Genomic DNA, 27,887 nt, shown 5'->3' on the forward strand with positions numbered 1-27,887 from the left:
GTTTACCCCCAGAAGAACGAAAAAAACATCGAATTTTTATCAACAAGAAAAAAATGTTTTTACGTGAAACAGAAACATGCAACTACCAAAACATTAGCATAAATACAGTAGGAAAGACATGTCTAGTGTCCACTGCTGTATTGATGCAGATTTAGTACATGTCCTCTTTGTGGTATGTTTTGTAATGGTTACCAATGCACAGCCTAATGTTGCAATCGGAACAGTAGAAGCATATTTCTTTGCACACTTTTCTTATCATATTTTTTCTGTTTCTTGCACAAGAGAGAGCAGAATGTCAGAGCCTGATATACACAATCGATGCTTCCCTTGTGTTATTGTAGGCTACCACAGTGCAAGGGTTAGTGACTTTCTCAGTTTCCCAGACATGAACACTGACAGTTGTTGCATTGTGAACAGTGATTAAGAGGCCAATGTCTTTCTTATCTTTGCACTTGACGTGTGACAATATCTGATGAACAATTCACATCGTCAGCACTATTGCTCGAATCAAGTATTGGTTCAGTTTCAGTCTGTTCTGAAACTGGCATTACAGCTTTTTGTTTGCAATTGTGTTTTTGTTTGAAGGCTCTGTGACACTCATGAATATTGATGAGTTACCATAAAGTAGCAGCATGTATAGAAAAATTCATGATTTATTGCAGTGTGATATTATTTCAATCTTTAGATGTCAGCAGAATACTTTCCTGAGATTTACTTGAACTTTATTAAGCAGAGCATTACTCACATCCTGGGTCCAACTTGGGCTTGACTATAATAACAGAATTCTGAGCACGAGTCACTTTCAGGGCTAATTCCAGGTAGGTTAAGGACACTATGTTTGCTGTGCTAGAAAATACTGCAGTCGGAGTCGGACTGCAGTAGGAATTCTGCATATTCCTGGGTACTATCATCTCCACTGGGGTGAAAACTTCACTTCTGTTACTATGAAAACACAGACGGTGGCATTGTAGAATTTGCCCTTACTCAGTTGTATTAAGCCATCATTGAAAGTATGATAACTAACTTCTTCCTTTATCACCTGGTTTTGCTTTTGCTTCTTAAGATTGCACTGAGCTGAGAGAGATTAACTTCAGCCTTCCACCTCTTGCCATACTATGCAGATCTAGAGGCTGTAGAGCTGGATGAAGATCCCCCCTACACTGAACATCACATATTTCAAAAGCTTTTTTTCTGGTGAACACTAAAACAAAATCAAGCCAAAACCAATAGCCTCCTGCTCAGTTTATTTCCAAAATCTTAACTCTTGCTTAGCATCCACCCCTAAACATCTCTGCATTCTATCTAAAAAAAATAAAATAAAAATTAGACTATCATCATTGCCAAACTTTGTCAAAGTCTTGCATATCTGCATCAATGACTGGTGTGTCTTCATGACATGCCCACTTAGATGCACCTAACTTCTCAGGCTGCAGTTTCACACATGGCTTGAACTTGCCCATATTCTTTGATACTACACTGCTCAAAAAATTAAGGGAACACATAATCAGGACAGTCTTAACCCCAAGTCAGTAAAGCTTCAGGGATATCAGTCTATCCAGTTAGGAAGCATAAGAGATTGTGAATCAGCATCACCTGCTTTGGTTGTTATGCGACAACAGGCGCACTAAAGAAGCAACAGCAAGACAACCCCCAGAAAGAATATAGTTTTGAAGGTGGTGGCCAAAGGCAATTGCTCTCTCCTTATCCTTTTCCTGACTGATTCTTCTCTAGTTTTGTTTTTTGTTTTTTTTTTTTCCTAACTGGACAGATTGAAATCCCAGAAGCTTAATAAACTGTTATGATTAAGTGTTCCCTTAATTTTTTTTGAGCAGTAGACAATGTCTGTTTATTCAGTACATCTTTATTATCCTGCACACTGTCCAGAGTGGCTTTGTTGTTTATGGTATCAGCCACACAAATCAAGAATAATCAGAATTTAGCTCTACTGTATAGAAGGTCAAAAAACTGTCTTTCATAAACAACAATGGAGGGGTAGAAAAACACATGCTGTATTAGGTTACAAAATGTCATGAGTACAAAATCTCTGTATATCATACGCAAATAAACTATTTCTTTACATTTTTGTATCTTTACAGCCAAACAAATAATGTACATAAACTGAGCAGAGCATTGCTATCTTAAAATGTGTATTTTTGGTGCTTGCTGTGCTGCTCATCCTTAGATAATCCCTAAATAAATAAACAATGAGGTACACATTATGGTACTGTATATAGTAAAAGAAGAATGCCAGAATTGCATTCAGTGTAATTTTTACTCTACTAATAGTCTCTGATATGCATTGGTCCAACATATTCCCAGCTGCTTTGTGTGTTTGCTTACACAAGTAAGCCTCCCACCTGTGCCTCACCCCTCTCACCTTGTGTTAGAGGCAACTTATCTGTCACATTATCCTCATACTCCATGAGTCAACCTTAGGGCAAGGTTCTTATTCAACACTTTTTAGCAGCCACATACCCCGGCAGATTGGCATCTCCATTTATTGGCGCCCACTCTGATATGTGCTTGGCTATCCAAGGAACATGTCCCTCTCAGATCTGTACCCAGGGGCACTACAGTATAAAAATGGCTGCTAGTAGGGATGATGCAGAGTACCGAATCAACACACATTAAAAAGAAAAACCACAGATGTCATGTCTGGAAAGTCTTTGTGCTTGAGGCATGAGAATTTCAGCATGTGATTTGCAGGAATTGTATTGTTTATAGAAAAGAAAACTAATGCCAAAAACACACACACACACACAGAGGCTTTTGTTATTGCCTCTGTTATCTCATTATGGAGATATTTCAGATTTGTGCAAGTGCAATGTTGTAACAAGAGCAGTAAAACCATGACAAAAAGTTTGTTTGAAGAAATGTCAAAAACAGAGGATCATATTTGTACAATTAAAGCACCAGGAGTTTGTGATACTTAAATGGAACCAATTTGGCAGTTTTGTTAAATATTATTCTTACTAAATTTGTTTAACTGACCAGTGATATAAATATAAATCTTACAGTATCAAATATTACAAACCTAACAAAGTAATCCTCTGACAAACCAGATTGTAAAAGCATATTAGAAAAGCAGTTTGTTTTTTCAAAAATGAAAATAACTTAAAATTTTTGCTAATTCAGAAGTACTGATAAAAAAAGATTTGAATTTGTATTTTTAGTACTGATTTTAAGCCATATTTTTCTGTTACTGGGGAGAATACGTAAGGGAATAAATTTAGTGTGTATAATAATACATTTAGTATGTGTTCATGGTTAGATAAATCAGATAGTGTGTGATATTTTCCTTTATAAACCCTATGCTGAAATTTACCCCAAGATAGTTCCATCCCTCAGCTTGTTTTTAAACTGATTGAATCCCCATGTCCAATACATTAAAATTCAAGCCCTGAATCATATTTTGATATGTAAGTTAAATGATGGGCTACATGGTGGATATACCACTATTTTAAAGCTGCTGTTGCATTTAGTATTTATATATTTTATATTATTTTATAGAAAAAGCTACAATAACTTGAATAACAGAGTTACCTTTATTAAAAAGCCACTGAATGGGGTTTCTGTTTTTGCCATGATATAGAACCGGTATTGAATGTTGTAAAATGCACTGATATTGGCATCATGATACCAGAATTTTTGTATTCAACATCCCTAGTAAACATTGACTCCCAACACAACCAGTTCAGATTTAAAAACTAAATTTAATATAAAAGAATATGTTTTGATGAACAAGCAGTGCCTGCATGCATAAAAAGGAGTAATTGCATTTTTATTTAACAAAAATAATTTTGAATAAACTATCATACAGTTCTTTTAAATCAATGTTGTTTAATAACCGCAAGCAATATTTACTGTATCTTAACTTCAACCAAAATAAACCATAATTCAAAAGTGTTCTGATTTGATAACCTCCTAATGAAACCACAGTATTATTCCAAATGCTATAAAAGCAGACTTTTTTGTATTAATATACAGTATGTTGAAGGAACAACATCAAATACAAGCTAGAAATAAAAATGTGATTTTTTTAATTTTATTTTTGACACTAAGTGATTAAGTTAAATTCTGGATCATTAATGGAACATTGTTTTTAACAAAGAGGGACTTTCAAATAGTAATAATAATTAAAAAACCAATTGCTTTTCCCCTCCTTAATGTGTGGGACTTTACTAAAAATAAATTGTCTTTTTGAATGGCAGTTATGCAGACAAATCCATACCAGTCATTCAAGCAAAAAGAAGAGCTCAACATCATGTCTGCTTTGAAACTGTTTTACCAGAAAATGAAGGTTATACAATATAATACAATACAATTTATTTTTGTATAGCCCAAAATCACACAAGAAGTGTCGCAATGGGCTTTAACAGACCCTGCCTCATGACAGCCCTGCAGCCTTGACTCTCCAAGAAGACAAGGAAAAACTCCCAAAAAAACCCAGTAGGGAAAAAATGGAAGAAACCTTGGGAAAGGCAGTTCAAAGAGAGACCCCTTTCCAGGTAGGTTGGGCATGCAGTGGGTGTCAAAAAGAAGGGGGTCAATACAATACAATACAAAGAACAAATCCTCAATACAATATACAAATAAAAATTTTAGAAGTACGTAGCAGAATTTAACAGTAGATGATATTACATAATATGATTTGGATTTGTTTAGAGTCCTGGAGACCTCGGACATCAAGCTGCTTCCCCCATTTGGCCATTCCACAGCTGAAACAGCGCTGGGCCAACCAATCCGATGAAAGGACCCTTCTTTCCCATGATTCCTGTGATCCTCCATCAGGGATGACTTTACGTTAGGCAGGCAAAACAACTTGGCAGGTGGGCCGTGGCACCAATTGCCACATTTGAGTACCGAGAAGAGAAACAGAATAGGTGAGGGTTAGTAACAAATTCTAACGATCATGTTACTTATGTTTTTGTGCTAATAACTACCAACAGAGATGCAGTCTGTACAGTTAATCAGCAGCTCTAGTCAGGATATGCTAAACTGAAGTAGAGAGTCTTCAGCCGGGATTTAAAAACTGAGACCGAAGGGGCATCTCTTATAGTAGCAGGCAGACCACTCCACAGTTTAGGGGCCCTGTAACTAAAAGCTCGACTTCCCACTGTTATTTTATAAATCCTTGGAATCATAAGCAGACCGGCATCTTGAGATCTTAATGTGAGCTCTGGTTTGTAAGTCATGATAAGTTCAGACAAGTAAGCCGGACCTCGGCCATTTAATGCTTTATATGTTAAAAGGAGGATTTTGAAATCTGCCCTAAACTTAACCGGGAGCCAGTGTAAGGATTTAAGAACTGGAATTATGTGTTCGTATTTTCTTGTTCTTGTAATAATTCTTGCAGCAGCATTTTGGATTAACTGGAGGCTGTATAAAGAACAGTTTGAACATCCAGTGAACATCCAGTGAACACCTCATTGCAGTAGTCAATCCTACTAGAAATAAATGCATGAATTAATTTCTCAGAATCCTGTTTATTTAGAAAGCACCTTAATTTCCTAGCATTTTTAAGATGGAAGAAACATGATTTGGACAACTTTGTAATATGCTCTTTAAATGACATGCTAGAGTTAAAGATAACTCCTAGATTTCGGGCTGATTCAGTGAAATTAATGTGGATTCCAACTGAGTTAAATGATGACAAAATATTGTTGTGATCAGCGTCATTCCCTCCAACAATTAACATCTCTGTTTTATCGATGTTTAAAGACAAGTAGTTCTCATTCATCCACTCCTTTAATTTACTAACACAACTATTTAAAGACAACATTGGAGAAACTTCGTTTGATCTAAATGAAAGGTATAACTGGGTGTCATCTGCATACAAGTGAAAATTAACATCGTTTCCTAATAATATATCCCTGTGGAAGCATGTAAAGTGAAAGGAGTAAAGGTCCCAGTACTGAGCCCTGCGGGACACCGTATTGAAAGGTTCCCTTTTTGTCTCCGTTTTTTTCATGGTTGTGTTCAAAATGAAAATGATCCAAGTATGAAAGCCTTTCATTTCTGAGTTTGGTACTCAACAGTGTTCATACCTGGCAAAGTAGCACTCTTTTTATATATGCTTGCCGCTTTATATCAAATTGACTTTTATTACAATCAACCGCCTGTACGGCCCCCGGACCAGAATTTGCTCAGGTCCTCAAAACATTTAAAACAGTGCTCTTAGAAAAGAGAAAAACAATTTGAAAATATATGCTATTGCACAACGAGAGCAGCAACATGCCATGGAATTAAAGAATGGGTATTAATTAACAACAAGCACCTATTTAAGCAACTGATTGGAGTGAAATTAGTTGGAGTCTGAGGCCCTGATTTTCTTGGTCTTCTGTTGGCTCACTTACTTCACATTTTATTTCTGTTTAAGGAAAGAAATGAAGAAATTCAGGGGAACAAATCATAAAAAAACAACTCAATTAAAATGAAAGGAAAAGGAGTTAATTAGCAGCAAAAACTGGTCATCAATTAAGAAAAAGGTTAGAATGTAAACCTGCAGCCACTGCAGCCCTCTAGGACTGGAGTTTCAGACCAGTGCCATACATAGTTTTGTCTTCCTGTTGTTTTTTTCAGCGTAGCTCAATACATGTACACAATTTATCCACTACAGGATTACGGTATTCCTCTTTTGCGAATATCATCACTTCACATGGCACGTTCTTAAGCTCAAACAGTCTGCCTGTACTAAAATAAACACTGAAGTTTACTCGGGGTTCACCATTGCAGATACCAGTAAATAAAAAACAAGTTATTAAAGTAAATCTCCCATATCTCCAGATGAAGTTTTCCTAAGCCACCTTCCTCCTTGTATACAGGAGCAGTATATCAGTCTATGCCTGCCATCTGCTTTACTTTCTTTCTTGAGGTAGTAAATACAGTTTCTTCTCAGTAATTGTAGTATGATACAAGGATCACTTGTCTCTCCATTCGACTAAATAATTATGGTTATAGAAGCATGCCATCCTCATCGCTTACAGTCCAATTCTAGTAAAACAGAAGTGTAATTAAAAAATAATTCTTCTAAAAGTAAGGATTCTGCTTAATTGTTTTGTCTTATATTGTTAAATTCTTATGTTGCCATTTCTTGTGTCTTCAGACATATTTAATCTGTACAAGTGCCAATATTGTGATTCTCCAGCGTGTACCATAACCTGTTGCACAAAAATCTTATTTCATTTGTCATAATTATTTTACAACTTAAAATGCCTTATTTAGTTACTGTTTTGTTCTGTAATAAACTTAGATAAATGTTCATGGCAATTCGAGTGAAAATGTGTTATATTTTAGAAATAGCTTTATTTTGTTTTCTAAGAAATAGAAAACACTTCTTGGCTTCTGTGCTTCAGATTTCTACACTGATTTATGTAAAAAAATAAGGCCAAAAAATCATGCCATGAATGTGTGCTATTTTTTATGGACTAAAAAGTTGAAAACTAAATGTTGCCTACTTCCCCGAAAACTCTGCTGTGCTAAAAGTACTAATAACCAAATATCTGCTCTCACAATTTGGTAGACAAGCAGACAAATATAATACCATTGGTATATCTTGCATTAAAAATCCAAGTCCACAAGTTGTTGTTGGTGCATTGCTAACATTTTTTTGTTATCATTTATACTGTTCCTTGACTTTTGCGCCCAGCATAAGCAAAAGAAATTTCTACCTCAATGCTGAAATTTAGATCTATGCAAACTAAACTGTGTACACACCTTAGGCTCAAGTGTCCATGAAGCCTGTGTATGTCAGACCTGATGTCAAAGCAGATCCTTTGGGAGGAAGGTGGCTTGTTTGTGTATTTTCTTAGCCCTCGGAAGGTGTCTGTTTGTCAGCATTGTTATTTCTTCACTAAATTGGAGAACCAGATTGGTCATGTTGATGCTGTTCAAGTTTTCCTGTGTATATCTTGAGATGTGTTGTTTTTATGACCTTGCAGTACATGGAGACCTAAATGCCAGTATGTCTTTGAGCTGAAGGTACACATGAAGCTGAGGCTGTTTTTAACAGGTAGAATTATTTATGCTACAGTGGAAGGAGCTTTGAGTATGTTAGTAAATGGTCTGCATCTCTTTTTGGTGTCAGGAGATATACAGTGTGAGCTGTCAAGCTTTGTTTTCCAGGTCAGTTACTCATATTATATTTAGAATAAACCTGATCATCTGGAATGCACCTATGAGCCAGGTGATGCATGTTTTTTGTCCTCTGCCATAAAATAAAATGTCTCTATTTATTTGTTCCCTTTCTCTGTCCTCCTTGGCTTTAAAGACGGCCTAGCAGCTTTAATGCTACCACTTTATTTCTTCTAACCTACCTCTCTCACGGTGTCTTGCGCATGCTTTCTTTTACTGTCATCTCTTCCATGCACAGAAGATTAAATTGTTTCCAAAAATATCTTGCTGCCGCGTATTCTGGGAGATTTTTATGTAGCACAGCAGAGCCAGCTTAACACAGTGCTTGGGACAGTTCTTTTTATGCTCCCCTGCCCATCTTTCTCTCTTTCAAAACTGAGATGATTGGAATCTGTGAGCTTCAGAAAGAACAAACAGGTTTGCTTTGCAAACAATGCAAAAGGATTGCTTTCAACATTTATAGCTAATCATTATGTAATATATAATGTATCATTTTGTCCTTATTGTAGCCATGCTGGCCATTCAAAGAGTTTGATGCACTTCTGCCTCCCATCATTTCCACCTCATTATTATTAACTGTTCTCTTTAAGGATTGAGTAGTTGCAAAATTGCAACTATGCCGATTATAATATTGGTACTTACAGTTTTTTTTTTGATTGTTTGCTATATTGTCTTTGTTTCCGTTTCATGTTTAATTGTCCAGAGCATAAGAAATCTGATAAATGAGAGGAATTTGATTTTGATTAATTCAGTCCATCAGGTGGTCTTGTTTACCTAAAAGCTAAACTGTCCCTGTCTAGTTGTCCTGTGTAGTCTAGAAAGAAATGCTTTACTTGCATGCTTCCTTAAACAAATAAACATTTAAAAGACAAACAACATATTTGCCATTATGCAGTTACTACAAAAAGTATACATTCCTTTGGAAGTTTTAACATTTTATTGTTATATAACATTGCACCATAGTAGTTTTAATTTCGCTGTTTTGACACTGATCAACAAAAATGGACTCGATACAGTCAAAGTTAAAACAGATCTCTGCCAAATGGTTTAAATTAATTACAAATGTAAAACAAAAAGTAATTGATTACATAATTATTCACTCCCTTCAAGTCAATATTTAGTAGGTGAACCTTTGGCAACAATTCTAGCCTTGAGTCTTTGCACATCTGAACACTGCAATTTTTCCCCATTCTTCCATGCTTAACTGTCAGGTTGCATGTTTTTTTTTAGTCTCGCCACAAATTCTCAGCTGGGTTTTCGTTTGGAATCTGACTTGTTAACTACAGTACATTAACATTATTGATTTAAGGAATTCCTGTGTAGCTTTGTTTGGCTTTATATTTTGCGTATTGGTCTTGCTAGAAAACAAATCTTCTCTTTTGAAGTCTAGTTTGGTCTTGCTTGGAGTTTTCTTTTGTACCTTCCAGATACAGGTGCATTAATACTACAATCAATGGAAACTCTTTGACAACAGATAAGTGATCTCCATCCATCCATCCATCCATCCATCCATCCATCCATCCTCTTCTGCTTATCTGGGGTCGGGTCGTGGGGGTAGCAGCTTAAGCAGAGAGACCCAGACTTCCCTCTCCCCGGCCACTTCTTCCAGCTCTTCCAGGAGAATCCCAAGGTGTTCCCAGGCCAGCCGGGAGACATAGTCCCTCCAGCGTGTCCTGGGTCTTCCCTGGGGCCTCCTCCCAGGTGGACGTGCCTGGAACACCTCACCAGGGAGGCGTCCAGGAGGCATCCTGATCAGATGCCTAAGTGATCTCCGTTTAAGCAATTGTTTGATGTTTGCAGCACCAGTGATGATCTGGGGCCTCATGCGTAATGCCGTGTGTAGATTTCGCACTATAACAAGGCGTAAGCACAAAAGCCGAAATGCGCTTGCACACAAAAAAATCCAGATGCATAAATCTGTGCGTTCGCCCACTTCCACGTTCTTCCGCTCCATAAATCCCGATCAGTGTGAAAAGTAACGCACATGCACGCGACTTCTGTCCCACCCCGTCTCCTCAAAGAACTACACCTCTTTGAATATGCAAATCAATATAAATAGCCCTTAAGCTCAGCTTTCTGTGAAAAGGCAATGGAAAAAGCAAGAGGGAAAATATAAGAATTTCAGTGGATACCAAGTGGAGGCAAAGAAAAACATACTATTTGTTGGTTTAACACTAGAATTACCAGAGCCTACGAAAAAACTAGTAAATCCATCCCACGTTAAATTGCTTCTTCAAACCGTTCTCACCTCTCCGCCAGCGTCTTTTGTTAATCTAAATGTGCTGATAAAAGCTGCAAGTAGCCGTCTATTCCATCCCCCACCGACTTAGAAAGTGCACAAACTTCTCCCAGCTCATGCCTTGATTGATTTTCTGGGAGTGAAGTGGAGTTTTAGAGTGGAAATAATAGATCGTTGTTTGGAACACACGCATTTCATGTCTGTTCCGTTTCTACAGTAATCTGTGTAAACACATTGTTAAAACAGAAACGTTTTTTATATTCTGATAGTAGATGACAAAATGTAGGCATAAACTATATAATGTATGAAGCCTGAAGTATCAAAGACATACTTTCACAGAAGGTACAAATCTAACACAACAATTGCGCTTTTATTCAAAAATATAACTGAAGAAACAAAAAGCCGCCTTAACAGGCGGCATTGACACCTGTTTATTATGACTGCCTCTGTGGCGCAATAGAATCAGCTGCCGACTGGGAATCAAAAGGTTGTGAGTTCGATCCTGCACCACTCCGTTTTGAGAAGTAAACTGCTCTCAGTCTTACTATTTTAGAATAAAAACATACATTTGATTTCAGTCTGTAACAGCCGGTGTAATTTATGATGCTTATAAAGGTTAGCTTTGGTTTAATTATTAACAATACAGATTATTTAAATGAAGTTAAAGTTTTATCTATATAATATAATCAGCATATTTTGCTGCATTTCATCTTAAAAATTATATCGTCATCATATGTAAATATGCGCTTTATAAAGTGGCGCAGGTTGTGCAATATTATAACTGTAGTGTAAGTTTACAGTTAGGTGATTGTACTTATAAGTACAAACAGTTCTACAAGGAGCACTTGATGGACTGATTGATTGTTTAAAGTTCTTGGGATGAAACTGTTTCTGAACCGCAAGGTCTGTATAGGAAAGTACCATACAGGAGAAGCGTTTTGCCGTGGTTGATGCAGCATGTGCTTGATGCTGTATACAGATAATTCTCTTTCCGATCAGCTGCTGCTGTGATTCCCCACTCAGATCGGTGACATGAATACTCCGAGTGGTGCAGTGAGAGTAATATGGAAAAAGATGATCTGCTGTGGCAACACCTAACGGGAGCAGCTGAAAGAAAAGGTGCAGTGAGAGTAACAACGCTAAAGCAGTTATGGTATTTGGAATACTATGGCTATTCCCTGGACCATTATATTGTTACAAATTAATTACAATCAGATGCATTACACTAATAAACAATATGCGGTTAGTTTCAGTATATTTATAAAGCCGTGTCAGGAAAATAAAGAGTAACCACCGAGGAACAGTAGCACTGCTTTGACGCTGGGTGCCGCCAGTCTGCAAAACCGAGAGGAGAAGTTGCGTACAACAAGGTATGAGGTACCGTGGAAAAGTGCGTGGCTTTACGCCAAGTGTAGGTTTTATACATTGCGATCTGAACGTGGAAACGTTCTTATGCAACATTTCTGTGCATACACACCGTTTAGATAGATAGAGATAGATAGATACTTTATCAATCCCAAGGAGAAATTCACATAATCCAGCAGCAGTATACTGATACAAAGAAACAATATTAAATTAAATAGTAATAAAAATGAAAAAATTAAAATAAAATTAATGTTCGCATTTACTCCCCTGGGTGGAATTGAAGAGTCGCATAGTGTGGGGGAGGAACGATCTCCTCAGTCTGTCAGTGGAGCAAGACAGTTTATGCATGAGGCCCCAGGTGTGTTAAAGGAGGTGAATACCTTTGCAATCATTATGTTGTGTAATTCATTTAGATCACTTTGCTGAGATCTGTTTTCACTTTGAAATTAAAGAGTCTTTTTCTGTGTATTAGTGTCTAAAAAGCCAAATTAAATCCACTGTAATTCAATGTTATATAGAAATAAAATGTTCAAATTTTCAATGAAAATATATGCATAAGCATAATGTTCAATTCATAGCAGTACATAGAAGTTTATTATGCTATGCATAACTTTTAACTTAATAAACCATTTGCAAATCTTACTGCAAACATGTTATGCCCACTTGACTCTTGTCAGTGTCGTTTATGTGAATAAAAATCTATAAGGGCAAAAGCTGTGATTTTTAAGTAGGCAAGGGTGAAACTTAGCTGTTCCAGCAATTTAGAACTATTATTTTCTAATTAGTGTTCCTTCAGAAAAAAAGGTCAACAAGGCCTGCTGAAGTAGTCAAGGCTGCGATGATGAACTTGCATACAGTTTTCAAGAGAACACTAATAATCTGCTAAAAAGACCAGGAACAAGGAAGATATACCATAAGACTTTAGAGATGTCAACCATGTCACCTTTCTTAAAGATAGTGACAATTCAAAATATTGCATCTCCCAGGTCACTACTGTGAAGGAGATCCTTGTAGATACTGTATATCAGCAAGTAAGTGCACCTTTGCTTTGTAGTGGTATGATTAATTTGGCTTCTTCACAAGGGTCACATAAGGTTTAGTCATCATGTTGACCCTTTTCACTGCCTACCTGTACATGCTTCACCTTAAGATGAACTCAAAAATGTCTAAGATTATATTCATCAGCCTTCGCTATGCAGATTACTGCAGCACTATTGCTCACTGTAGGCTGCTCTACCCCTCTTTTCTAAGGGCTGCAATAGTCAAGAACTTTCTGTTAACATCATGAAAATGTGATCTTCTAAGAAAATGTCTGTGGCGGTGAAACTGAACTCCTGGTAATAACCAGCTTTGGAGAAACTGTGAAGATTGTTGACCCCTTTACATTATATGAGGGTAGGGCATTCCAAAAGGTTGTCATATAGGGGGAAGTTCAAGGCCAAATGAACAGTATCCACATCTCTTTCAAGAAAATGATCTTGGGAAGGAAATCATTTGGGTTACCTGCTTTTGTCCTCTAAAATAGATGACTAGCATTGAAGCCACAGTTCTGCTGGATGAGCTTCTGAATGTGACAAGTACTCTTTTCCCAAGTGACCTTAGTCACAGAAACCATGATGGGCAGATGAAAAGTTTCAAACATGCCATTAAAAGCTGACTTTTTGTAAGCTAGGTAAACATCACTAGCCACAGAGTGTCGTCCAGTGGTGCTACATGATTCATCAAACATTGTCTCACTTTGAGACTGGAAACCTTTCTAATGCAGCTGACAGCAGAAGGCCAAAAAAAAAAAAAAAGATGACAAGGAATTTTCAATACTGTAGCTGCCCAGAATCAAAATCTTCTGCCTGCACTGTCTCAAGATTTGTGATTTAGGGTTAGGATTTCTTAGCCATATAAGAACACAAACTGAAAACTTTGACAAGGTGTAATTCTAATTTTATATGGTTTCCGAAAGAGAGATGCACAGTGAGGCATCATGTTAGCTGTATCACTTTTTGGGCTAAATGCCTGAATATTTTTGATTGGTGAACACAGGGAGCTTCTTAGCTTCTAGAGTACTTTGTATGTAATGTTATTTGCATGAAAATCCAACCAATGCTAGTCATTATGAACTCATACTCTTTTCTCAAAATGTCAAAGCCATAATCTGTCATAAGGTCATTTTCAACTTTGTTTTGTTCAGAAACATGCATCTTATATGCAGATGGCATGTTTGTGAAAGAGGGAGCTATGCTATTTCAAAATTGGAACAGTTTTTAAGTTTTAGGTGGTTGTGTTTCTGTTTGTGTTAATTGCCCTACTGATCGCTATTGTAAACTACTTGAAGGAGGATTTTATGTATTTATTTAAAAAAGAAAATTAAATACAACCTCACTGTAGAAAGCAAGTATCAGGAGCAGAGGGAAAAAATTGACATTCAAAAGTGCCAAATGTACCTTTTCAGTTTTACGCAGTTGGTAAATGCGACATGGCCAGCCATTTTTTAGTCATGTAAATTGACATGGTCCATTGATACAGTCAGCAACTACACTCAGCAAATTCTGATGTATCCCACAACAAGAAGTCGTGCTGTAATGCGACATCGGCTTTAGTCATTTAATCATATAACTTTAAATAGAACCAGTTTATATTGGAGAACAATAAAGAAGAATGAGTAGTAAAGGACAGATTTTGTTATCTATTTTTGAGTGAAACACTCAAAGGACAACGACCACTAGATGGTTATTCTTCTCATGTTTAGCCCAGGTCTAATAATTTTAACTAGACCACTGTACGGACCTAAGATGTGTGTCATTGATAAGTAAACCGACCAGATGAAGATCCATCATTTAGTGTAATATACAAAGATTATAGTCTTAATGAATTAATACACAGTAATAATAATTTACTTTTGATGGAGCTTATGTTAAGCATGGCGGTGTTAGTGGTAGATAGTTCACTGCACACAGATCCATAACGAGAGATTATTTCAAGAAAGTGTACATTGGGCAAATTTGACACTTCTGTTGTAAGAATTCTGCACTGGATGGCGTACTTCAATACAAACAGTGCCTTGATATGCCAAAGGTTTTACAAGTTTTCCAGGTTGATATTTGTGTTTAACATAGAATGGTTATTTACAAGAGTACCTCAGCATAATGTAAATGAAGTCCTTAACTTACTGTAGATATAGTGAGGCTTGTGAAAAGGACAGAAAATCTCAGTTCTTTGAGGAAAGACCGCACCTGGAAAAAGGATGGTGATTTGATACCAAGTGGCAAGTAAAATGAGGGAAGGCAGCAGTAGCACAAAGTTTTTGATCCAGTAACATGTATGGGATATTGATATACTGTCAAATACATTGAAAATTAATTCTAGGAGAACGATGGGCTTCATTATAAAGATGAGTTTTATCCACGGGTTATAGTGTTAGTTCTGTAATTCTACACAGGAAAGCTAATGTTAGTGGGGTGCTGATCCACTCAAACATCCAGAAAATATAGCACAAGATATGCAAAATGGAGGCAGAAGGGCTACCATATCACTGAAAGAATCCACAGCAGACATTAGTACAGCACCACTCTAGGTTTAAATTTAATTAGAAATCAAAACAGAATGCACATCCAAGATGAAAAGTATTTTATACTGTAGCCTTGAATATGCAATAAAACAAAACATTGTGAGTAAGAAAATGAAAAAGAGTGGTTTTTAGTAGTGAAAAACCAGCAACTTTTATTTTACTGTACTTTTATTGATTTTCTCAGGCATGGTGGCAAGTGAGAAAACTATACTGGAAAATGGAGAACATGATGGTGGGAAAGGAAAAAAAGCAGGTGAGACAGTCATTCTTTTTATTGTTTTAGAACATGCTTTTAGTCTTTATAAAATTACCAGCCACAACATCTTACCTCCAGTGCTTTGAAAAGAGGCTATTTGAAATCCTGAATATAAAAAGGATGGGTATTTATGGAAACACGTTACCTAAGCTATGAAACATTGGGTTATTGACGTTTATTCAGAAAGTAGAGAAAATTGTAATATTAAAAAGGTCACACTAGTTCATTCTGCACATGACTATGAAACTTATGTGACCTGCTTACAAAGTTGGTCTAAAGCTACATGTCTTACTGTGTAAACTCCAGACATATTCACCATGTTGCTCAGTTTTGAAAAACTTGAAATAATTAATTTGCTGCTTTAACTTTTCCTGTTTTTAATTTTGTGAATGACTTCCATACACTCCATCCCCTTTGTTTGTAGTATATTTGACTAATTTCTTGAATTAAACCTGATTTAACTTTATTTTTCCTCTAATGCCTAGCACCTTTCTTTGTTGGTTTCCTTTGGTCGTTATTATTTTTTGTTGGTGATCTCTAAATAAGAAATCCAACAATTTCAGATATGGTGACTTTTAGTATGAATATATTTTTGGTTTTTGGCTACAGCTCACCTGGAATATTTTAATTCTGCATTGTTTCTCTTCACCTGTGTTTACTACTACTACATGACTGCCCATTCATCACAGTGCGGGGCATAAGCAAACTAATTACTTTTATAAGTTCTTATGCAGGCCCTTGTTATTAAGCAGTGAACATCCAAAGATGTATGGCAAGATCATGAAATGAATGAATATGCTTAGCACACAAAAAATATTTGCAGCATTTCTTCAGCATCTTTATAAACACACATACACCCATATATACTACAAAGTTTTTAACAGATGTTGTGCTTTGAAAAAATATTTGACCCTGGTGGTTGTCATTAGATTCTTTTTTGTCAGATCTATTGGTTTGTTGCAGTAAAAAAAAATATCTATATTTGGTATGAATTATCTCTGTTAGTTAAAAATTATAATCAAATGTGCCAACTTAACTTTGGTAAAGTTCAAACACCCCTAGTGAATTAAAATCAGCTAAGGGGATGATTTCAAAAAGGTGTTTGAATACTTGGGTTAACAGTCAGGTGTGGCTTAGTTAAGCAACACCCAATTTATCTGATTAACTTTGACCCTTACCATCATAACAGCATCATAGACAATAGAGAAACATTGTTCCATATCTCACAAGAAATTCCTTGAATCTTATAGGGTGGAAAAAAAGTTGTAAACTGTCTGCCAGGGATGAGTCATTTTGAAAGTTCTGGTTCGCTTCTAAGCCTCAGTCCAAGCCAAACACTTAAGAACTGGGAAAATTTAGAACATTAGTCAGCCTTCCCAGTAAGGGTTATTCTGATATAATCTCTCCAAGAGGAATGCTTAAAATTTTATATTAACTCCTGTAAAGCCATAGAACAGTTTCAATGAATCCCCACCTGCCTGAGTTAACTTCATTTTCTAACTCTGTTATCATTAAGATACTATGGGAGAAAATGAGACCAGTCATCGCTATAAAAACAGCCAGAATTCTTGCTTTGGGTTTAAAAATGCATTTACATAATCTTTTGAATTTTTTGAACAAGTATATATACCTCTTAAAGTTTTTTGAAATATTAAAAAAATGTTCACAGTTGCAAAAATGTGATATCTCCATTTTTGATGATGTAAATACACAGAGGTTCAAAATGTTCCAAGGTTGTAGTTAACTACATCCCTGAACACACTTGAAAATTACACCATGTGTACAATTTCTAATTTGTTTTCTTTTGTTTGTGGAATGTTATTGCAGGGGTACCTTTTTTCTAGTTTTAGTTTGATATTGGGCACATAAAGCTCGTGCAAAGGCACTTGAATTGAAGTTAAACTTTATATGTGACTGCTAACCACTTTGCTCTCCACTTGGGTATATAACTGTACTGACCCCCAGTTATGCTTTTGCTAGACTGTTAGTTTTGATGTTTCCTTGAGACGAATTGTAATGCTACAGTTCCGCTCCTTTACTTTAAAACTCTGTTTTTTGTTTTTTAGGTAACTTTGTAATCAATTGTCCTGATACCTGCTTAGTTGTATTTTATGTGTTTTTATGAGGAACCATTAATTATTAACATAAATGTAGTGGTTTCCATTATTTCATATTTAAGACTGTAACAGCCAATGCAACACTGAGTGGTGTCTTTATCAGTTTGTTCTCTCTAATGACCCATTATCTTGGCAACCTAATAGCACATACCTACTTCCCTGTACCCCCCAAACAAATACAAGATGTCTTGTTTGAATATATGTTCAAGTAAAATGATAGTAAACTTTCAGTAAAAATGAAATTTGTGAGTTGCATTGCTGCTAAACAATTTTCTTTCTGCTGTGCATATAAACCAACGTGAATGAAATTAAGTAGAAATTAACGTTTTTCTACAGAAATAGTTCAACATTTGCAACCAGTCATAGTTCTTGGTGTATATATGCAAATGGCAAGCAGCAAGTTGGTTAATCAGAAAGCAGTCAGCAGAGATTCCCGTAGTCTTTTGTAAGTAGCTCCACACATAACAATGAACCTTTATGAATTTCCCCCTTGTTTTGCTGCCTGTACATCTTCCCACCTTATTTTCTTGGTGGTTGCTGTGTTAAACACCATTCGTTTTGTCTTTCCAAGAGGACTAGCAGCTCCTCTCTCATTTTGGCTATAGTATCTAAGAGACATTTTGGAAAGTAGGTTGTTTGCCATGGAAAGTGATGTGAAAATCTTGCTAACCGTGACATTTCTCCCTTTGCCCATGAAATACTCAACGAGTCTCAGTCTTTTCGCGGACATTTGAGGGGATTTGTATAACTAATGAATAGCATTTAGTATATATTTGATATTACATCATCGGTTATCCACAGTTTGATTCCTTGAGAGGTTTGATTGACATCTAAATTACTGCTTATTACTGGTTATGTTCTTTTATAGTTTGTAACAAATAACGCTCTGCACAAAAGTGTTCAGAGTGTCTTGCAAAACTGTCATTATGTTATAGAGTTTTTTAGGGCCTGTGAAAACGTCGTGAGCGTACTCTCTTCCAGCTCTTCATCTGTGGCTTGTTTAATCTATTCTGTCCCATCTTAGTTATTCTCCACATGGAAGTTGATGCTAGCTATAAACCTAAACTAAAACTAAAAATTACTCAGAGTTGTGTCAAAACATTTTAATGCTATTTCAGGCAAGTATGGTTTTTACCAAAATCATGAGCAGCATGACCAGGTGGGTTGTAGCAGAGATTGGTTTACTATTCGTCTATTACATTTTGTGGTGATATATTTTGCATGGGAAGTGGCAGCATGGCGCATGTGAGTCAAGCATGCAATAAAAAGTTTCATTGTAAATCTCAAGCGAACTGATTACATTGCCTTACATTTTTTTAACATCGATTTGAATTTTTTTTAAATGCTAAAGCCATTGTCCATCTGCATTTTGTTACTATGTTCACAATGTTATTAAGTACTTAGAGTTCTGCACTTGCTGTGGTGTGTTGTTAGCACAAGCAATAAAAAAATATCGAGAAAATAAAAAAGGCAGAGTGTGTGATAGAGAAGTCACAATAACACATAATGAAGCACCACAAAACAATTATTGAATTTAATAGTATATAATGAGTTGCAATTGACGAGAACATAGTAGAAAGAGGATCCCAAACATCACTTTTTTGAGTGAGTAAAATAACTAGAGTGACTGCAACAAAATTCAGAGCCAGCAGCCTTTCAGATTTGTCTATGATTTTCTCCATCACATGTGTTGTGAAACACTGTGGATAGTGAGTGTGACATTTTTTCAGTGAAAGTCTACTTGTCTGTAGAACAGTGACAACAACAATTTATACTTGAAGAACAACATTTGATAATGTTAATAACTGCACTAAAAAGATTTTTCCTTGTTAAGAGGATATGCAAATGTAGTCAAGTGCAATATGGAAGAGTGAGGCAGCAATTCACACGTTTCCAGCATTCAGCATCGTTGTTTCCAGAGGTAAGAAGAGTTATTTAACTAATTGATCACACACACATATACACATAGACAGTGTGAGGATTTAATTCCCAAAACACACAAAAATGTGTGTATGTGTGCATTTGCAGCTACTGTCACCCGCTAAGTAATCATCTTCTGCAGCTATATATTTAGTTAGGTGATAATGCCATTGCTGGAAACATACATGGAGTTCTGTTTCTGGAATATTCTTAAGTTCCTTTGTCACGTTACATTTGATGTCAGAAATATCTAAGAATATTTGTCCTCTGATGGTAGTTTTTATTTTTGGGAAGAGTAACAAATCACAAGGGGCTAAGTCAGGTGAAAAGGGTAGATGACCCTGTTTGATAATTGACTTTTTTAGCCTGAAAGTCGTGAAAACACTTACTGCATTAAGGCTTGGGACATTGTCATGATGGATGATCCAATTCTAACATTGTAATTTATATTTTGTCACTTCTTGAACCTCTTAATGCCACTCAAAGACACTTGAATTTTTCATAGCATCCTTAACATGTGCCACTTGCAAAAGCTCGGTTACAACATTGGCATTTTTGATGCAGCAAATTAAGAAAAGTCAAAGATGTACAGGAGTGCATTTAGTTTGATAGCTCTTATAGTTATTGGGGCCATTTACCATTTAGAAAAAGCACTACTTAATAGATGTTTTTAGTTGTATGTCTTTATATGTTGCTCCTTTAAAATATCCAAAACAAGGTATGATGATTGATACACCTATTTCGACTACTGCAGATGCTGCTGTTTGTACTAGGAGAAACAACCTTTAAGTAGTATACTGCTGGTCATCTGCTTGTGAGTTTTTTTCTTTTTTTTATGCAGCACGTTGAGGATCTATTTCCGTTAGTGGAGATTTCATTGTATCTCATGGTCGTTGCAGCCTGTTAATCATCATGTCTTACTAGTGTTCTGCTCACTCAGTTGGGAGGAAATAACTTGAATGCTGAATAACCTTAAACCAAACAAATATTTAGTATTGTGTGTAAATGTAATGTAGGTTACTTCCAGAAATTGTATTTGTAGGGTTTACACAACAACAACAACATTTATTTATATAGCACATTTTCATACAAACAGTAGCTCAAAGTGCTTTACATATTAAAGAATAGAAAAATGAAAGACATAATTATAAAAAATAAATCAACATTAACATCGAATAAGAGTAAGGTTCAATGGCCAGGGGACAGAAAAACAAAAACTCCAGACGGCTGGAGAAAAAATAAAATCTGTAGGGATTCCAGACCATGATACCGCCCAGTCCCCTCTGGGCATTCTACCTCACATAAATGAAACAGTCCTCTTTGGATTTAGGGTTCTCACGGAAGGGCTTGATGATGATGATGGTCACGTAGACTTCTTCCTTTTAATCCGTCCATCATTGTTGGAGCATCATGAAGCTTTTAGTAGGTGGAGGTGGCGCAGGCCACCACCACAAAGAAACCGGAAAAAGAAACAGAAAAGAGAGTAGGGGTCAGTACCGATTTTAGAGCCACCATGAATAGTTGTTATGATGAATTGAACATACAGAGTATCAGGATTAAGTTAAATTACGATTAAAATGAAGTTATAAAAAGGCCATGTTAAAGTAATGTGTTTTCAGCAGTGTTTTAAAGTGCTCTACAAAGTGCTTTATAGGATCATAGTTAATTTACTGAATTGTAATAGATGATATGAAAAAGCAGGAGGAGCATATTCCTCATGAAAGAGTTGACTGAGTGACTGCTGGTAAGATTATCTCATAGTGTCTATAAATATTTAGAAGAGTGTTGAATGAGAAAGTCTTTGTATCCTCATTTATGTGTAAAATTTGTGGCTAAGCTGGGAAGAGACCTCTTAGCCAAAGGTATTTCAATGCGTGTTAGTTTATATCAAATTCAGTATATACAGTGGTAAGTGTGATGTTGCATATGTGTTAAGAGGTTCATGTGATGCAACATTTTATAAATTTATAGCGTGTGCCTTGCCACTCTTTTGGCGCTAACACTGCACTAAGTAGATCTGTCACTCTTGGAGTCATATTGGAGTGTGTTCCTGTGTTTAATACTTTAGTTACACTCTTTTAAGGATCTGATCACTGTACTTCTTGGTTAGGCAGTGCATGCTGTGGACTTCCACTATTTGAATGTGCTTGATTTACTAACGTTTACCGCTCTCTCTCTCTCTCTCTCTCCCTTTTTCTCTGTCCTCCCTTTCCTGCATCTTTCTGTCTCTTTTGTCATCTCTTCTAGCCGCCTAGAGAGCACCTTTCCCCAGCGTGGGACTAACAGGGACTCATTAGTTTTTACAGCCCTTATTCGTCTCTCTGCTCTACTACTACTAATGCACTGCACAATGTTAATTTGACCTTGGCCGAAGCCATAATCTCTACTCTGATGTTCTTGAGGCTCAGGATTGGATGGAGGATCTTTCATTTAGCACTGATTGCTACGCCATTTTGTTTTTCCTTGGTCTGAAGTCTTCCTTTAGCTGGGATGACTTCTACTCTTCAGTTTGCTTGTATGTAGATGTCTGATTCTGTTTCATGTATAAAGAATGCTATGTGAAACGGCTTACTTTAACACTGGACACTAGAAGTAGCCTGTACTATGTTCTATTTAAGGTCTTGAATTATGCCTGCATGATTTCTTTTTGAAGCCAAATATGTGGTCTTACAAACACCTGATACATCAAAATTCAACAGACATTAGGTGTTAAGTGAGAATGTTTGTTTTTATGTATCAGTTAGTTGTATTACTAATTTTTGCAGAGACATCCCAACACTGTTTCTCAAAGTCTTTGCTTGTACTCTCTCTCACTTTTTGTAGTGTAAATGTCTACCGACTGTTAATCTAAAAAATGCAGTCATTGGGAATTTTTGTATCCTTCCATTTTCTTTTAAATGTGGTGCCATTGTGTTTGTTTCCTTAAATTTTTATTGGTATTTTTTACCCACTAGTGGTCTTGAGTTACAGGCCTTTCTGTGATGTGCTATGTAAGACATTTCTGTTTTTATTGTTCATATTTTTTTCTCCTTATGTAGTTTAGTTTAAACTGCTTAGCAGATACTCTATAATAATTTGTAATGTTAGTACCTCTATTAAATCTTAAACTGCTGAGTGGTAAGTGGGATAAAAATATTATATTTGTCTGCAGTTGGGATTTGTCCTGTACCTTGTGGTATAAATTGGTAGTTTTATTTTAAGGCAGTTTAAGACACCACATTTCCAGTTATTGCAGTGTTGCTGCTACACAGGATTTTTTTCCTCATTTTATGTGATGCCTTCAGAGTGAATATGCCAGGAACTGTATGTTCCTCCTGTAGTCCAATGGGATGTTGTCAAGTGTGCTTCTAAGCAGTTTTAAAACCTATACACAGACACATTATTTTGCCATTCAGAAAAAATAAATACAATGCAAATGTAATGTGTAAGAAAATGTAAACAATAGGTGTATGCCAGTGCCCATTTTTCATAAAGTCTGCTTGTACATGTGACAATCCACATACTCATTTGTTGCCTCTTTCAGCCTTTTACGAAACAACAGGTATGTAGTCCTAAAGAATTGTACCAAACAGTAATCCAGTCTTAGCTATTTAAAGGATTATTTAATTGCCTGTTAAATGAATGTTCACATCATGGAAAAGCTTGACCATTTGTTTTACCCTAGGACCTTACCAAATCCATTCATCCATCCATCCATCCATTTTCTAACCCGCTGAATCCAAATACAGGGTCACGGGGGTCTGCTGGAGCCAATCCCAGCCAACACAGGGCACAAGGCAGGAACCAACCCTGGGCAGGGTGCCAACCCACCACAGGACACACACAAACACACCCACACACCAAGCACACACTAGGGCCAATTTAGAATCGCCAATCCACCTAACCTGCATGTCTTTGGACTGTGGGAGGAAACCGAGCGCCCAGAGGAAACCCATGCAGACACGGGGAGAACATGCAAACTCCACGCAGGGAGGACCCGGGAAGCGAACCCGGGTCTCCTAACTCCGAGGCAGCAGCGCTACCACTGCGCCACCGTGCTGCCCCTTACCAAATACACTGCTGTAAAATCATATCAGGGCCCATTAATTTGGACTTTTTTTTTGGCTAAATCATTCACCCTTTTGCAAAACATCAACACTTGTTTTACTTTCACCAAAATTATGGGTTGGAGTGCTTAGTTTAATTATTGCCTAATATTTTTCTTGTAACTACATTTCTATGCTGATTTTAAAAGTCATAGAATAAAACTCTGTCCCTTTTTTTTCCTTTTTTTTAAAAAAGAGCCATAAATAACATTTTTTCATCACTATTTTAAAATGCTTCAGTGAATTCAACTCTAATATTTTTTTACAAAATGTATTCAGCCTGGAATATACAAAATGTTTGTTTCTGTTTTAATTGATTTGTAGTTTTTTTTTTAAATTCATTATTTTTTTGAAGTTTCTTTTTAGTTGTTTTCTTTAACATTAAATTGGCATCAGGGAAATTAATAAGAAATGAATTTCCTCGACCTTGGTGAACTGTATGATCATCTATCATAAGTTAATTTAAGTGGTGTTGTGAGTGTTTTCCCTGGTAAAATTTAAACTAGATCCAAATGCAAAAAAAAAAAAAATTGAACAGAATTGCTGAAAAGAAAAATATACTTTTAAAGCATGTGTAAGGTTTCAGTTTTAATGCTTTATGTTTATTAATTTTTACACAGATTCAGCATTATAGTATGATTTTAAGAAGGTGAAAACTGTACTTTTAATTAAGAGTGAAGAGAAGCAGGTATTGTTTCTTACAGTCACTTTTGGTCTTGTACAATATATGGTAAAGTTTGCACACTTGGTCACACTCAATTTTTAATTTAAATTAGTTTTGTTTGTTTTTCTCCTTCATGTTTTATACTTTGTGGCAGCTGGCAAAACCTAAGATGCTTTTACTTTGATGTAGAATGGACTTACTGTTGCCAGCAACACTGAACTGTGTAATTGAAGCCAAATACCTCAGTGTTTATGTGAGTCCTGGTAAATTAACATCTGTGTTTTCTGAGACTTCTAAATGTACATGCTGCTCTAATTCATTATTAAAGAAACCAATCCCTTTTACAGCAGAAAAAAGACCTCCAAATGCATCAGTGTTTTCTGCTTCTATCTAGGTTATATACTCTTATAAAAATTTGTTCTCACCACACCACATTTTAAAACATTATACCAGAAGTGCATCTGGGCATGTCCCAATCAGATGTTGTTATACTCTTTTCTTTATCTGAAGTTCCACTTATGTGCATTCTATATTTTCAAATGTGGTCAGCAGGTTATCCTCTGGAGGTGCTAACTTTATATCTTGATTAAGGGCCACATATATTTAGAACCATTACTCTCTAGTTGAAAAATAAGAGCTTCACCTGAGAATTCTTTTATGCCAAATGCTATAATTTTAAAAAGTCTTGCAGGACTTTACAAGTACCTCATATGTTACTTTGGAAGGGTCTTAGGGTGACTTTATGACCCTGTTTTCACTTTTAGACTCTTTATCATCTAGAACTGAACAAAGTCCAACATGGCCCCAAAACAGAAATGTGACTGTGGCAAACAATATCAATAACACCTAGATAGCTAGTTCATCTTTCTAGTAATCTAGGCATCCTATAGGCCTAGACTCCAGATGGCTCTTTATTTCAGTAAGTTGATTGGTCTTTGATCCAGCATGGCCTCTGAATGGGTGGAAAGACAGAAACTCAATACTTTTTCGGGTAGTCTGAATTTATGCTCAGGGGTGTGGAAATCCAATTTTTTTCTACTTGTCCACGGACAAGTAAACTTAGAAAATCTACTTGTCCGCCAGTTAAATTCACTTGCCCATAAGCAAATAACAAAAGTGAAAAATAGTTTATTTTTTCTGATATCTTTTATTGATATAAAACTGCCTTCCATTTTAAAAAATGAAAAAAGTTCTTTCAGGGAGTAGTATTTTGCCACCTTGCTCTAGAACATTATGTGCAAGATTCCCTTATCATTTTAACTCACTAATAAACAATACCTTCATTACAGCTACACTAGTTCTGTTTCACATATTACAGTTACATAACAAAGCACTGTCCTGATTCATTTTCTGCCATGTTCTTCAGCTTTTGTCTTGCAACATCTTCTCCCCCAAGAATCTTTACCATCTCAGACAGCATGGGCTGAATGCTGTTCATTTCTTCTTGAGCTGAACTGCATAGTTCCTGGACTGATGGTCCTGCAGAAGTGGATGCTGATGACTTTTCAGGTTTTTTATGAATGATGTGCCTGTTGCCAGATGACAACCAGAATTCCACAGCTGGTAGTGGGTCAAACTCTTCTAAAGGTTTGCCATCAACAACAATGCGCATCTGGTTTTGAAGGTTTTCCTGAGTCAGGCGGGTTCTTAGAGAACTCTTTACTAAATTCAAATTGGAGAATAATCTCTCACACGAAGCTGTGGAAGGAGAAACTGTAAGAAACAGTGAGATCAGTACACTAACATTCTTCAGAGACTCTTCTTTCCTCTGCAGAACTGAGGTATAGACAGCAAGTGGATGGTACTGCCGTTGCATTGATATCTGCACTTTAAGTGCTTGCCATTCAGATGGTGCATGTTTAACTTGCTCATCAGTCAACAAATCACTATACTGCTGACACAAGTTCTTGATTTCATAGTTTCCATAAGTGCTCAGTTCAGACAGAGTGTGTGGCCAGATTCTGAAATCAAACACCCTCATATCTGACACAGGAGGCTTATCAAGGTCGGAGAATCTGGTAAGTATATACTGAACCATGCTTTCCAGGAGATCATGAACATCTCTGTCTTCACAAAAATCTCTGAAACCACCAGACAGCTTTAAGTATCCATCAAATGTACTAGACTCCTTGTCAAACAGGTTATAAAACTTTGCAAGGTTTTCTCCTGGCTCCTTTGTCATGGCATGCAATCTGGTGTACAAGGTGTCAATGGCCTCCTTAACTTCAAATATCAGCAAATCTTTGCTCTGGAAAAGAGTTGAGGTGGCTGTAATAGCAGAAAGTACATCCATCATCAGATATAGATACTTAATAAATTTTACTTGCTTGAGGTCATGTAGGATGGTTTTAGCCTGCCCCAGTTCATCTGCCTTGTTTGATGTGGAAAGTATCTGTTCCATGTGGGTAACAGTTACATGTAAATCCTGGCTAACAGCTTTCAGTGCTCTGGACTTTGATGATAACCTGAATGCATAAGCAAGGTTTCATTCAAAATTGACGCAAGATTTTGCAGCTCATTTCGTCTCTTTGGTGAAAAAGAATAAAACTTGCAGATGCGTTTAATGGTGTCTTCAAACTTTTTTAGATAGCCTACGTCTTTTACAGCATCAAGTACACCTAACTCCAGTTTATGTGCCACACAGTGTGTAACAAGAACTTTGTTACTTACACAATCACTGAGCTTTCTGGCAACACCATTTTTAGCTCCAAGATTAACTGCAACACCATCAAGATTAATGCACACAAGCTTTGGGTCATTGTCTCCAATATTTTCAATATCAATGCCACATTTTGACAAACCATTTTTTATGGCAGCAACAACACCATCTGCTCTGGCATTTTCTAAATTCTCAATGCTAGCCATGGCTGTGTAGGGATCAAATGTTTCTGGATGAACGTACCTCAGTAGTATACCTTCTTGGTCTATTACTGATGAGTCAGTGCTTGAGTCACTCATGACTGAAAAGAATTTGACATGTTTCATGTGGCTTGAGACATCATTCAACAAAACAGACGATATTGACTTCACAAACTCAACACAGGTGTCCCTGCCTCGATGGTCACTCCCTAAATTTACACCATTTTTTTCCTGCACAGAACACAGAAATTGAAAGTCAGTAAATGGCCTGTTGTGCTTAGCAACAGCGTAAGCAGTATTGAACAGCTTAGCATAATGCTCAACCTCCGAGCGTTCAACTTTAGAAAACGCTTTTTCAATTGAACCAACTTTTTTCTTACTTTTAGACTCATGCTTTGACATACAGGCAATGTGTTTCGCAGACAGCTGATGCGACAGTAGTGTGTCTTTTCTGTCTACTTTCTTGCCGGTAAATAATGTGGACGTTTTGTCGGCAATAAGTGGATACTGACGGCAAATTTGGCAAAAAACGGAGTCAGTGTCGTCTGCATTTACCCATGGAAACTCTTTGAGCCATTGTGATTGAAAAGACCGTTTTCGTTTTTTATCATACTCACGGTCCCTTTCAGCTTTAGTTTTTCTTTTCTTGCCCTCATTGTCATGTTTTCAGGGCATGTTGTGCCAGTT

General features: G+C 36.5%; 1 protein-coding gene across 7 annotated transcripts in view; it reads left to right on the forward strand.

The window, feature by feature from the left end:
- Window positions 1-27,887, forward strand: part of LOC120529740 (microtubule-associated protein 4) — a 220,636-nt gene that overhangs the window by 62,095 nt on the left and 130,654 nt on the right. For all 7 annotated transcript variants that reach the window (XM_039753823.1, XM_039753818.1, XM_039753816.1 and 4 more), the window contains one exon: window positions 15,484-15,552. In XM_039753823.1, the coding sequence (XP_039609757.1) occupies window positions 15,484-15,552 (69 nt within the window). The remainder of the gene's footprint in view (window positions 1-15,483; window positions 15,553-27,887) is intronic.

The sequence above is a fragment of the Polypterus senegalus genome, chromosome 5 (genome assembly GCF_016835505.1).
Source record: "Polypterus senegalus isolate Bchr_013 chromosome 5, ASM1683550v1, whole genome shotgun sequence".
NCBI lineage: Eukaryota > Metazoa > Chordata > Cladistia > Polypteriformes > Polypteridae > Polypterus > Polypterus senegalus.